The 13,378-nt window shown below is 44.4% G+C and overlaps 1 protein-coding gene across 1 annotated transcript in view; it reads left to right on the plus strand.

The window, feature by feature from the left end:
• Positions 1–7,627: 7,627 nt before the first annotated feature.
• The window catches only part of IPO8 (importin 8), a 51,411-nt gene continuing 45,660 nt past the window's right edge, over positions 7,628–13,378 (plus strand). The window contains exon 1 of the mRNA XM_056845945.1: positions 7,628–7,715. Coding sequence (XP_056701923.1) covers positions 7,632–7,715 — 84 coding nt within the window. The 5' untranslated portion in view covers positions 7,628–7,631. The remainder of the gene's footprint in view (positions 7,716–13,378) is intronic.

The raw sequence follows: 13,378 nt of genomic DNA on the forward strand, positions 1-13,378 counted from the left end.
GTCCTGGAGGTTCTGAACGGAGGTTCTATCTGTGGAACAAGGGCTGTGGTGAGCAGAAGGAGCGAGTGAATGTCTGGTGAGGATTCGGACGGAGCAGAGGAGGAGGCAAGCTGGTCTGCTGGCAGTGATGAGGCGGAGGAGGAGAGCAACACGGAGGTCGAGCAGCTGGGTGCTGGCGACATGGCACAGGCGGCTACGGCGCTACTTGTTGATAAGCTCAACTCCACAAACTACAATGTCTGGTCGTTGCGGATGCAGCACTACCTCAAGAGAGAGGCGTTGTGGATTTATGTCTCTAACACCCTGGACCCAGAGACAGCTCAAGACGTGGCGAAAGATGAAAAAGCACTGGCTATCATTGTGCTCAGCATAGCTGATGATCAACTTGTACACGTCTCGGGTAAGCTGAAAGCGAAAGAGGCATGACTCTTTGAGTCAGGTGTACATGCAGAAAACGGCCGGCAATTTAATAGCCATCACCAGGCCCATGTACAGAACTGTAATGCAACCGGGGGTGCCAATTCGGAAGCATATAAACACTTTAACAGAATGCTTCCAAATGCTTGAACGGAGAGGGAAAACTTTGTTGGAAGAAAACAAGGTGTTTATTATACTAAGCTCTCTGACTGAAGAATATAATATGCTCATTACCGCTTTGGAGTCAGTGGAAACAGATAAGCTGACCTTGTATATAACCGGGTGATTGCTGGAGCACGAGCAAAGATTGAACGTGTCAGTGTCTGGGAAACCTGCCAAGTCAGAGGGAGGCGAGGAAAAGACGCATTGCTTCACCGGCGAGGAGAGAAACACAGAAAGAAAGCCGAAGGGAGATTTTCAACATGTGGCGTTGAGAGTCAGAAAATGCTTTGTTTGTGAATCTATAAATCACCTAAAGAGAGACTGCCCAAACATCAAGAAAAGGAGCCGAGGGGAACAGTCTTCAAAGGGTGCAGCCAGAAGTCAGAAGGTGTCACTGGTGCTGACTGAGACTAATGACACTACTGGTGTTCGGATTCTGGATTCTGCAGCTTCTCAAAACATTTGCCAAAATGAGGAGCTGTTACAGGACATACGCAGTTCCAGCTTGCAGCATGTCAGTTTATCTGATGGACGTAACTCAGATGTGGCATGTGAGGGAAGTGTGAGGTTTCCTGCACTGAATTGTGTGTTTAAAAAGGTGCTGTGTGTACCAACCATTGAAAATAATTTGCTAAGTGTATGTGCTTTGGACAAAGCAGGGTTTACTGTAACATTTGCTGGAAAGTCATGCCTGATAGCTAAGGATGCAGAAGTGCTTCTAAAGGGGAGGCTGTGTAATAATGTATATGTAGTGGAGAATGTGCATGTGGAGGCTAAAACAGTAATTAATCAAAGTCCACATGACGGCTGCTTGCATTTGCTCCATCGGCGCCTCGGCCACGCAGGGTTCGATGCTATAAATAAGACGTTGTCTATACTGGGGAAAGAAAAAGTAAAAGAAGTGTGGGAGGTTTCTGGATTGTGAAATCTGCAAATGTTTCAAATCTAAGTCTTACCCAGTGGCTAGACATAGTGACAGAAGGTCAGAAAAAGCTCTACAGCTGGTGCATGGCAATGTAATTGGCCTGTGTAGAGAGAGCCACTCAGGTAACAAATATGCGTTGATTCTGACGGATGACCATAGCAGATTCACATGGGTGTTTCCCATTAAGAAAAAATCTGAGGTGTTTGAAACTTTTAAGTACTGGGCTAAAAGAGTGCAAAAGCAGCTTGGCCAAGAACTATGTGCTTTGCAGACAGATTTTGGTGGTGAATTCATGTCCAATGCATTTGCTAAGTGGTTGCAGGAACAAGGTGTGCATCACAGGGTGGCAAATGTGGCTGTGCCACAGGAAAATGGGATAGCCGAACGGCATGGTGGGATGCTAGACTAAAATGTATGCAATGCTGCAAGACGCAGAATTATCCATGACCTATTAGGCTGAAGCCATCAAGGCAGCCAGTTACTTATCCAACAGGATCTGGACTAGGTCCATAGACAATATACCATACAGCGCACTGTATAACAAAGACCCTAGCCTGAGCTATCTAAGGGTGTTTGGAGTGAAGGCCTGGGTAAATGTTCCTTTAACCCAAAGGAGGAAAGGAGGAGCAAGAGCCAAAAAGCTAACTTCCCTGGGTTACCAAACAGGAATGAAGGCCTATAGGTTTGCAAATGAGCAGAATTCCTTGAGTTACAGTAGATCTGCCAACTTTTGCAAGAGCTGTAACTGGGATAGAATTCATGGACAGAAGGTGTCACAACAAGTACTTCCTTTGACTGATATCTCTCAGGATGGAAATGGGGTGAAACAGGAGGGATCTCCTAGTAGGGCCTCATCAGAGAGTGTGCAAAGTGAAAGGCAGATACCTAGAGAGTTCAGCAGGAGTACCAAAGGAATTCCTCCTGTGAGGTTTGGTTTTGAAACTAATGATGTGAACCATGTGTGTATAAAAGAACCGAAGAGTTATCAGGAGGTGATGTCTTTTGAAGGGAGAGAAAAGGAGGGTTGGCTAGAAGCCATGAAATCAGAGTTTGACTCTCTCCAAGAGAATGAAGTGTTTTCAATGACTCACCTACCGGCACAAAGAAATGCCATTGGTTGCAGATGGCTGTACAAAGTCAAATATCTTCCTGATGGGAAAATACTTAGGAAGGCCAGGCTCGTGGCCAAGGGTTATTCTCAGTAGGAGGGACAGGATTTTGATGAGGTTTTTGCCCCCACTGTAAAGTCTGAGACATTAAAAGCTGCATTATGCAAGGCTGCAAGAGACAGAATGCTTGTGCACCACTTTGATTTTACCACGGCATACTTGAATGCAAGTCTCAGTGAGGAATTGTACATGGAGCAGATTCCTGGTTTTGAAAGTAAGGACGAGCAGGGGATACTGAGACTGCATAAGGCAATCTATGGTTTAAAGCAGAGTGCACGTGCATGGTCACAATGTCTTAGCAAGGCTTTAACCAATCTTGGTTTTCAGCAAGGAGTGGCTGACCCTTGCATGTTCACAAAGTGTGTAGGTGACACAGAATGTGTGCTCATCGTGTACGTAGCGATATCTGCTTTATGTTCCACACAGAGGAACAATTACAGTGGTTCAAGAAGGCTGCTGGAGGCTTGTTCAAAATCAAGCACTTGGGGAATATTCAAAATTATCTGGGGGTGCAAATAACCAGGAACCCAGAGGGATATTTTGAATGAAGCCAAGAAAAGAAAATTGAACAGCTGTTAATAAAATTTGGAATGACAGAGGCTAAATGTACAGACACTCCCATGGCAACAGGGTATGCAAAGGAGGTGGATGACCAGGTGTTCCACAATAAGGTTTTGTATCAGTCCCTGGTGGGATCTTTGCTGTATTTGTCATGTTGGACCAGACCTGACTCATGTATAGCTGTACATTTGTTATGCCAGAAGTGTGTGTGTCCTTATGCCAAGGATTGGACAGCAGCAAAGAGGGTGCTGCGGTATCTGAAGGACACAGCTTCAGTTAAACTGAGTCTCAAAACTGATGAGGAGGAGCCAATCACTGTTTACAGTGATGCTAGTTGGGGAGCCAGGGAAGACGGGAAGTCCACTACTGGGTATGCGGTGTATTTGCATGGAGCCCTAATCATGTGGAAGTCATTAAAGCAGACCCATGTCTCGACTAGTACTTGTGAGGCTGAGTACTCCGCACTAAGCGATTGCGAAATACAGTTGGAATGGCTACAGCAACTGGTAAAAGATCTAAGCCTGGAATGGAACCTGCCTGTGGGTATATACTGTGATAATACTGCAGCACAGCAGTTGGCAGGGGACCAAGGTATTAGAACTAGAAGCAAACACATCACAATCAGGTACAATAATGTCAGGGAAGCGGTAAACAATGGGTTTATTACATTAAAACATTGTGCTTCAAATGATAACATTGCTGACATGTTTACAAAATGTTTGCCTGTGGAAAAGTTTGTGCAATTCAGTTGTTCTTTGGGGCTTGCTATGTTAGTCTAGGAGGAGTGTTGACATTTAAGACTGCACATAGCAAGCAGATTGCAATGATCTGAGTGACAGCCAGGTAATAGGTGGTGTCACATGATCGCTCAATGACTGAGCAGAAAATCTGGCCAAAACTGGACTGAACAAGATAGTCCTGGCAACTAGGCAGCCAATACTTCATTGGCTGGGAAACTATGCCAGATGTGTATATATGTGTACTATATGTGTATAGCTGGCGTGGGTTAAGAGAAGGAGGTGCTTTGCGGAGCACTTTGATACTGTGAATAAAAGAGCACTTATTTATACGTGCTATCTCTGCTGTTTTCACTCCCTGCTGGGGTGACTAACGATTCTCACAAACACCATCACGCTCATGTGGAGGAGTGGGGGAATCAAACCCGGTTCTCCAGATCAGAGTCCACAGCTCCAAACCACCGCTCTTAACCACTAGACCACTGCCTGAAACTGGAGAGCCGCTGCCAGTCTGAGTAGACAATACTGACTGACCTCAATGGACCAAGGGTCTGATTCAGTATAAGTCAGATTCATGTGTATGAATTTGTACAGGGATTCCTAGAGGGAAATTTACTACCACTGTGACCTGGTGTCCACGTACTAAAATAAAGCTTTCCAAAGTGATTGCAAAAAGGGAAAAAAAGAACAATATGAACGAAATTGGTGCACCTGTTTCAATTCCATTGCAGATGCAAGTTTTCTAGTTGGGTAAATATTTCAGCTGAGCCTGTGTTATTTCCGGACAATGTACTTATGTGACCTTCAGCAAACACAAACAGAGTACCTTCTGGATCAGATACTAGACAATAGGAGGCAATTCATATAGACTAACTAAAGTGTTTGGACTCAGGTTGAGTGGACCATTGCTGTGTCTGCCATGTGATACTTAGCTGCTGGAGGCAACCTGACTGCATATATATTCAAAAATCACTTCTACTATATTCATTTTTTATGTAAAAAATTATTTTTCAATACAAAACATACCAGCAAAAGCATACAGATTATTACATTTTATTGGAGCTTACTTTGAAATTACATTTCAATTATTAACTTTGACTTGCGCTTTTCTATATTCAGATTATATTTTCATATCTAATAATACATATGTTACTTAAATTCTTACATTCTATTTCTATGATTACTTTTCAACTATGGTTAAAGGATTCATTCCATTTTTCATAAAATTCAAAGATTGATCTATTATGTACTGAAGGTGTCAATTTTGCTATAGTTGACTTTCACTGCATTCATTGTCTATTATGAAATATCTGACTCAAAGCTCTCCTCACCTGTAGCCTCATTAGGTTACCTTCAGCACCATTCTGTAACTTCTGCAATATGAGAATATGAGAATGATCCTGACCTACCTTTCAGGGATATTTCGATGGTTTCTGAGAGAACATACAAGAACCACGGGGAACGTGCTATGCTGATATTACTTCACCAGACAACATCTGGCAAATTAACATTTGAAATGGCTTGAAGAACTTAAATGCTGCTGCGGATTGGGTTGCTGTGTTGCTTTGTGTTGTAGTGAACACAAACTGTCCTCAGCGGACTGGAAGGAACAGCAAGAAAGGAGTGATGAGTTTTGCAATGCGGTACAGAGGTCTCTGTAGCAAAGCACACTCTTTACGCCAATAAAGGTGATGATTGATTGATTGACTGAGCACACTCTTAGGCCATTTATCCATGGAAGGTTTTGCCTTGGATTTGCCACTCTTTAGATGCACATTTCCCCCATCCGAATTCTCACAATTCGACAATAAGCCCCCATGCAGAGTTTTGAGAATTCAGATGGGAAAAATGTGCATCTAAAGAGTGGCAAATCCAAGGCAAAACCTTCCACGAATAAATGACTTTAGTCTAAGGCTGCTGAGATGTGCAGCTTGGAGAGAATTGATCAGACTTGCAAGAAAGGTTGCCCCACCATCCGCGTGCAAATGGCAGAGGCAGTTTCCTCCCCCCACAACCTTCCCAACATTCCTAAATAATTAGAAAAAAAACTTTGACAAGCTGATCATAGTGTCAGCTTTCATGGCCGAAGTATGCTCTACCACTGAAGTATGCCCTTCCCCTGCGGCCACAGAGTGTGACTGGAACTCCAGAGGATAAGGAGAAAAAGTTCCGTCGCACTGTGAAAAAAAGGGTCTTGTGGTGCCCTAAAAGCTAACAGGTTAATTGAACGACAAACACCTCAGTAACATTTTCTTATACCCAATTCCCTGTAATATATTTACTTAGAAATAAGTCTCAGTTTGTTCAGTGCGGGGCTTGCTCCCAAATGTGCGTAAAGCACCATCAAGTCATAGCTGACTTACAGCAACCCAGTAGGGTTTTCAAGGCAGGAGACTAACAGAGGTGCTTTGCCATTGTGTGTGTGTGAAGTGCCGTCAAGCCGTTTCCAACTCATGGCGACCCTATGAATCAATGTCCTCTAAAGTGTCCTATCCTTAACAGCCTTGCTCAGATCTTGCAAATTGAGGGCCGTGGCTTCCTTTATAGAGTCCATCCATCTCTTGTTGGGTCTTCCTCTTTTCCTGCTGCCTTCAACTTTTCCTAGCATGACTGTCTTTTCCAGAGACTCTTGTCTTCTCATAATATGTCCAAAGTACGACAGCCTCAGTTTAGTCATTGCCTGCCTCTAAATAGAGAAGCAGCTGACTTATGACAGCCCAGTAGTGTTTTCAAAGCAAGAGACTAACAGAGGTGGTTTGCTTTCCTCTGCACAGCGACCTTGGGCTTCCTTGGTGGTCACCCTGCGTAGCTTCTGAGATCTGACAAGATCAGGCTAGCTTGGGCCAACCAGGTCCAAACCCAAAATCTTTTCCCCCTTTCAGTCAGTTCAGACTCCTTTAGCATATACCTGAAGTTGGGATTTTTGTGCATCAATTTACACTTAGTAGAAAAGGGCAAGAGTCCAGTAGCACCTTAAAGACGAACAAGAATATTTCCTGGCAGGGTGTGAGCTTTCGTGAGCCACAGCTCACTTCTTCAGATACAGCTAGAATGTGACTCCATCTGTCTTTAAGTAGAGGAGAGTGAATTCAGACAAGCATTAGTATGTAAATGTTAACAGTATGTAAATGTGAATAGCAGGCGTGATGGGATGAGGTGTGGTCTGCAGAAGAGTCTGTGATTTCCAGGGGAGAGATGGGGGTGGAGAAATCAGCACTGGTCATGAGCCATGAATGCAAGGTCTTTATTCATGAATGCAAGGTCTTTATTCAGCATTGACTTCAGTTTGAATATCCACTGTAATTCAGCAGTTTCTCAATTTACACTTAGCAACACTGAACTTCATTCGCCCGCCCAAATAAGCGCGCTCAAAGCCCCAGCTTTAAAGGTGCCCGAAGACCCGCCCGCCGCGGCTTTATCGCCTTTCCGTAACGCATCATGGCCACCTCCACGCAGCACCGTGGGAAGAAGCCCCGCCCCGCCCCTTTACCCTTTCCGTACCACAACATGGCGCCCGGCATGACAACCCCGCGGTTCGAGAGGGGAAACCGGCGTCGAGGTCGTAAAGCAGCCTGCCCTCCGCACGACGCCGTCGCAAGCCGGTGAATGGCTCCTGTGTGGTGAAGGGGGAGAGGCGAGCGGGCGGAGAGGCCGAGGGCCATGGATCCCAACAGGATCATCCAGGCGCTCAAAGGCACCATCGACCCCAAGCTGCGCCTGGCGGCCGAGAATGAGCTCAACCAGGTGAGAGAGAGCGCGCGCAGCCCCGCCGGACCCTCCCCTGTTCGTCGGCGGGAGGGGGCACTTCCGGGTTCAGCCTCTTCCCCTCGCAGGCCTGTCGGTAGGGGGGAGGGGGCCTTTTGTCGTCCCCCCCCCCCCGGACGCCACTTCTTCAGGGGAGTCTGCTTCGGGATCCTCGCCCTGCTTTTCCTGGTCGTCGTGTGGCAAAAGGGCGCTTTATAATTGCATGATAAACATATCAAGGAAGCAAGATATTGTGACATTCAACAATAGCCATACAGATTAGCTTTGGATTACACACACTAACAGATCACTTCAGGATACAATGGTTCCATATTAACATACCATACCCTCATTAGCACATTATCTTGATACTTACAGGACAATACTTTTGCAGGACAATACTCAGCTCAAACCCAACCCCTTTCTGACTATATATTACTCTTCCTACACCCTTGACACTGAGAGACACTGTCCTTCAGTGTTACTACTCTGAAGATGCCTGCCACAGTTGCTGGCGAAACGTCAGGAAAGAAAATTCCAAGACCACGGTTACACAGCCCGGATAACCTACAAGAACCAAGATATTGTGACTTTTCTTAATTAGGATATAAACCCCAGGTGTACAGAAATCATAATTCAGATGTGAGTCAACATCAGGATTGTGTAGCAACTGAGTTGGGCAGAAGGAGTCATAAAAACGTTAAAGATAGGATATGCATAGTGAGTTGGAAGTTTTGTAAACTCTGGGTTGGAATCGCCATGATCCCCATGTTCTAAAAACATTTGTTCTATGGGTGTTCAATTATATATACATGCCAGTGAGATCCAAGAACGCCATAAGAAGCTGATATAGCCCATTGTAGCAGTAAAGCATTGTTCACGAGTTTCTCAGTGGGAAAAATGTAAACACAGAGCAGTCTGTAGCAAATTCTGTTTGACAGCTGTATATAAGCAGTCTGTTTTGGTCCTGTTACATTAGCATTAAAAGACATCAGCTGTTGTATACTAGAAACATTTCCAGTGGTTCCAGTGTTCATTTGGATCTGTCTGAGAAAGTGAAATAAAATCCTCAGAATGTTCTGCTAATAAAATTGTTTTCTGTTCGTTTGGATGCGGGATTTGCAACGTGGTTTTTTTGAAAGGGGGAACGACATAATACACAACATGCAACATAATGCATCAAATAGTATCTGTCACTTGGTGTCTTCTTTTGAAGAAATACAATGACAGCATTGTTCTGTTTTGCTTTAGAAACTTGTGGATTCCCCTTCGGCAGGCAGCTCTTAAATACAAGCAGTGTTAGATTAGAATATGATCAAAATTTCATGTAGGATCAAACAAAGGATAAAAATGTCCACCAGCTTTTGATATGATAAATAAAGGAAGGCCGAATTTGATGTTGGAAAGCATTATCAGGGCTGAAATGAAATCCCTGGGTGCCTCTGTTCCTAGAAATTTGATTCTAAGTGGCTTCTAGGAATGAGACTACTTACCAGCGCCTTGGGTAGAGTGACTGCCAAAAGATTTCAAATTAAACATGATTTTTAAAAAAATGGACTGCTTTAAAAAGCTAACCAGACCTGCCCTCCCTGGTCCATTATCCCCCCCACCTTTTTTTGCTGAAAGATAAACAGTGGGGATTATAAGCATCCCAGAAATGAAAAGTAGTGTATATTTGGTGCACAAGGCTAGCAGATGCCAGGCAATCAGAGAGGGTAAATAGTTGGTTGCCCCCCTCAGTAATAAGCTCGCCAGACTGAAAATATAGCAAATCTGGGAGCTATATATTTGGGCAGTCATTCAGTGCACCTTAACAATCGTTTGCAAGTGGATTTTGCCAGTTCACACAGTAAAATCCACCTTCAAAGTGCATTGGAAGTGGATTATTTGGGCTGTGTGAAAGTGCCCTTAAGTCTCTGGTGTCATCTGATTCCCACGATCAGAAGGATTCCGTGTTAAATTGACAGTGTCATTGTTTGAACTGCTTGTGATTCCTGTTGATAGCAGTCACAGGGGGCAGAAAACCTGAGCCTGACTGGCAGGACTCTCAGCTTGGGTGCTGGTGGCCCCCACAATTTCACATTCCTTCATACATGCCAAAAAATCCAGGTATTTAGTATCCAACCCAAGCAAATAGGTGCATGCTGCTGTTCCATCTCCTTATGATACCAGTTGCCTGTGGGCAGAAAGAAAGCCGAACATTCTGCTGTTACCACCTCCTCCTGGCTCTTCGTCTGAGCCTAGGCACATGTCTCTGTGCATGTTCCAGGAGAGAGGAATCAATGCCTGCTGCTGCTGCTCCTTCTGGATTGAAGAAGCCAAAAAAGTGTGATTTCCAGCCCAGAAAGAATCCTAGAAAATATAATTCTGCTCTTAGTTCAAAAAGCATCCTTGACTGAATGTTTGATAGCTGTGGTTTTCACACACACAGTACCAAGTGAAAGGATTGCTAGAGCTGATCCTGACTTCATTGGAAAGGATCTTGCTTAGAGAGGAACAGATCAGTTACACCAGTGTTTCTCACACTGGGATCTGGAGTCCCTTGCAGTCCATAAAGTCACTCCAGTGGACCAAGGAGTCCCCCTCATACCCATCCAGCTCCTGCGTAAGCAGATCTGTCTATGGGAGATGGGGGCTTTCCATCTCAGGGAAGGAGACGGGATTGAATTCACATTCTTTCAAATGATGGGAGCTTTTTAGAGCCACTGCCACCACTCACAGTCATCTAGCTTCTAGATCACCCCTCCTTTCCCCCCCTTTGCCATCAAATCACAGCTGACTTACGGCAACCCCATAAAGTTTTCAGGGCCAAAGGCATTAAGAGGTGGTTTGCCATGGCCTGCCTCTGCGTAGTGACCCTAGTATTCCTTGGTGGTCTCCCATCTAAATACTGGCCAGGGGCCAACTCTGCTTAGCTGTTGAGATCTGATGAGATCAGGCTGGCCTGGGGCCATCCAGGTCAGGGCTCACCACCCCATTGTAGTAACCCACGCACTGATTGCTTCTGGATATCTAGTAGCTCAGAAACTCTTAACTGGCTGAGTGACACTAAGGAGGTACAGTCCTAAAGCAGTCATCAGCTCTTCTTCAGGTATAAAATTGATGTTGTTTTTATTGCATTTTCCATCACAAAGGATTTCACTAGAGGAGAAGAAGAGTTGGTTTTTATATGCCGACTTTCCCTAGCCTTTTAAGGGAGAATCAAACCGGCTTGCAATCTCCTTCCCTTCCTCTCCCCACAACAGACACCTTGTGAGGTAGGTGAGGCTGAGAGAGTTCGGAGGGAAACTGTGACTAGCCCAAGGTCACCTAGCAGACTTCATATGTAGGAGCGGGGAAACCAATCCAGTCCTCCAGATTTGAGTCTGCTGATCATGTAGAGGAGCAGGGAATCAAATCCAGTTCTCCAGATTAGAGTCGACTGCTCCCAACCACTACACCACATTGGCCCTCATTCTACATCCACAGACACCCCCCAACAGTCGATTTTGATTGGAGTTCTGGTTGTGCACGACACTGGTCTTTTTCTGTGAACAGCTCTGAATGTTTTCCTAGGCCCTTTCCTGCCTTGGATCAACCAGCCTTTATCTATAATACAAATAAGAAATAAGGAAACACAAAAAAATAGCATCTCTGGCACAAAGTCCTTTCCAATTCAGGGCCTTTTGAGTTGTGGCCCTATAGAATTGTTTGTATGTGTGCGCATATACACACACACATGTATATATATAGAAAGAACCCTGTGGAACCTAACCTTATTGGTCATGTACAAACAATACAAACATACTTAAACTTGTTTTTAAAACATAGCTGCTGTGATCGCTGTATTGTTTTGAGGACATAGGCAAGCATGACACGTCTCACATTTTGAACTGGGGCAGTTTGGTGTGCTGCAGGCACCAGTGAAAAAGATAGAAGAATTTGGGGGATCAAAAAAAAAATCAATCAAAATGGAGATCTCTTGCTCGGTGAAGTTTGGGAATGCTTTTTATCCTTGACACATCAACACACTTAACTGCTGAATCCTGAATTACGCTGCTCCCACTGGGAAATGTAGGATGCATTTCCATAGCAATTAACGTGGAGTGAAATGCACCCCTTCGTGTGTATCCCAACTCTGGGGCTTTAACTGTATCACTGGAATAGTAAAATATTGTCGTGAAATTGCAATCCATAAGGCACCTTTTGCCTGTCTGTCAGCCACTTGGCAAGATCCTGATGACGCCTCCTTTTCATTTCAACTTTCTAGCCAAGTAGACGGGGAGAGCTTTGGAGAAGCGCACGCTGCGTCCGCCCAGAGGAAGGCAGCTGCAGCCAGTGGAGTGCTGTCCATGAGCGGCAGGTGCTGATCCATGGGCACCGAGCCTTAGGGTTCCTTCGTGTTCATGCTTCCATTGCCGTTGAGGAGCAGCTGCTGCTGGCAAAATTCTTTGGCATTAGAGGCCTTTAATAGGTGCCCATCTGCTTATCATCTGGGAAGATAAAGGGCTATAATCGATCCAGGATGGTTGTACGCCATCCAGTCAGCCACGTTAATTTTTTGAGCTGATGCAAATAAGGCTGGTATTGTATCCAGTTGCTCTCTTGACACAATAGATTAGGTTCCAATCTAGTACAAATGGCTGTTAGCTCATATTTGAGAAGCTGCTTAAATTGTGAGTGCATTTTGATGTTACCCATGTTCCACTTTTCAGATCTGGCGTTCTTTGTGTGTAGAAGGTCAGTAGCATTTTGGGTATTTTTCAAGGTCCCTCTTGTTGGGGTGTTTTTGTGATCGCAGAAAATACTTTTTACAAAGTGGGGATCAGTTTATATTAAAAGGAACATGAACCAGCTAAAGGCTATTTCCCCCCCCCCTCCACCACCGCTAATTTTATGAAGGTTTTGAAAAGAATAACAGAAGAGAGCAAAAGACTTCATGTCAAAGTTTACAAACTATACAGAATCAAGTGAATACAAGGTAAAATAATTTTCAAAGCACAGGCACCCAACTTTCTTAATTCAGTAACAGCATTTCCTCATTTGCAAGTATCTGTCACCTCTGTCACTATAAAACTTATGCATTAAGACTACCGGGACCAGTAATCTAATACCTTATTTTGCATAAAGTGAATGAAGTATGTTAAGTTTTTAATACCTTGAGCTTATTCCAAACTGTAGAAAGCTAAGCCTTGAATGGAGGAAGGTCTTTCTTAAGGCAGTATCTTGCAGTTAGGAGATTTGCTGCTGCTAAGGGATAGATCGCAAGTGGAAGCACTTAATTTATTAAAGCATTTGTATGCCGCTCCCTCAAAGCGGTGAACAAAAACAGTATGTTCCAAGTACATCTCCACCAGCATCGTTAAAATGATAACAACCACATCTTACAAAACAACAAAAAGCTGTAATAATAAAAAGGGTACCAAAGTGTTTTCGGCCCTTAGACCCCCTCAGATGGCATCCTAAACAACTCAGTTTTACATAATTTCTTAAAGCACGTGAGGGTCGATGTCTTACATTTTGAGATAGCATGTTCAATAAGACTGGAGCCACTGCTGTTAAGTGTCCGTGGCTGTAGAGGTGGGAGATCAGCCACTGCCCACAAGTGGATAGAGAGAAGAGATCGTTGAGATGACCAGGGCCACCACACAAGATAGGGTTGCTAGCTCCTGGTTGGGAAATAC

Source organism: Euleptes europaea, chromosome 3 (genome assembly GCF_029931775.1).
Source record: "Euleptes europaea isolate rEulEur1 chromosome 3, rEulEur1.hap1, whole genome shotgun sequence".
NCBI lineage: Eukaryota > Metazoa > Chordata > Lepidosauria > Squamata > Sphaerodactylidae > Euleptes > Euleptes europaea.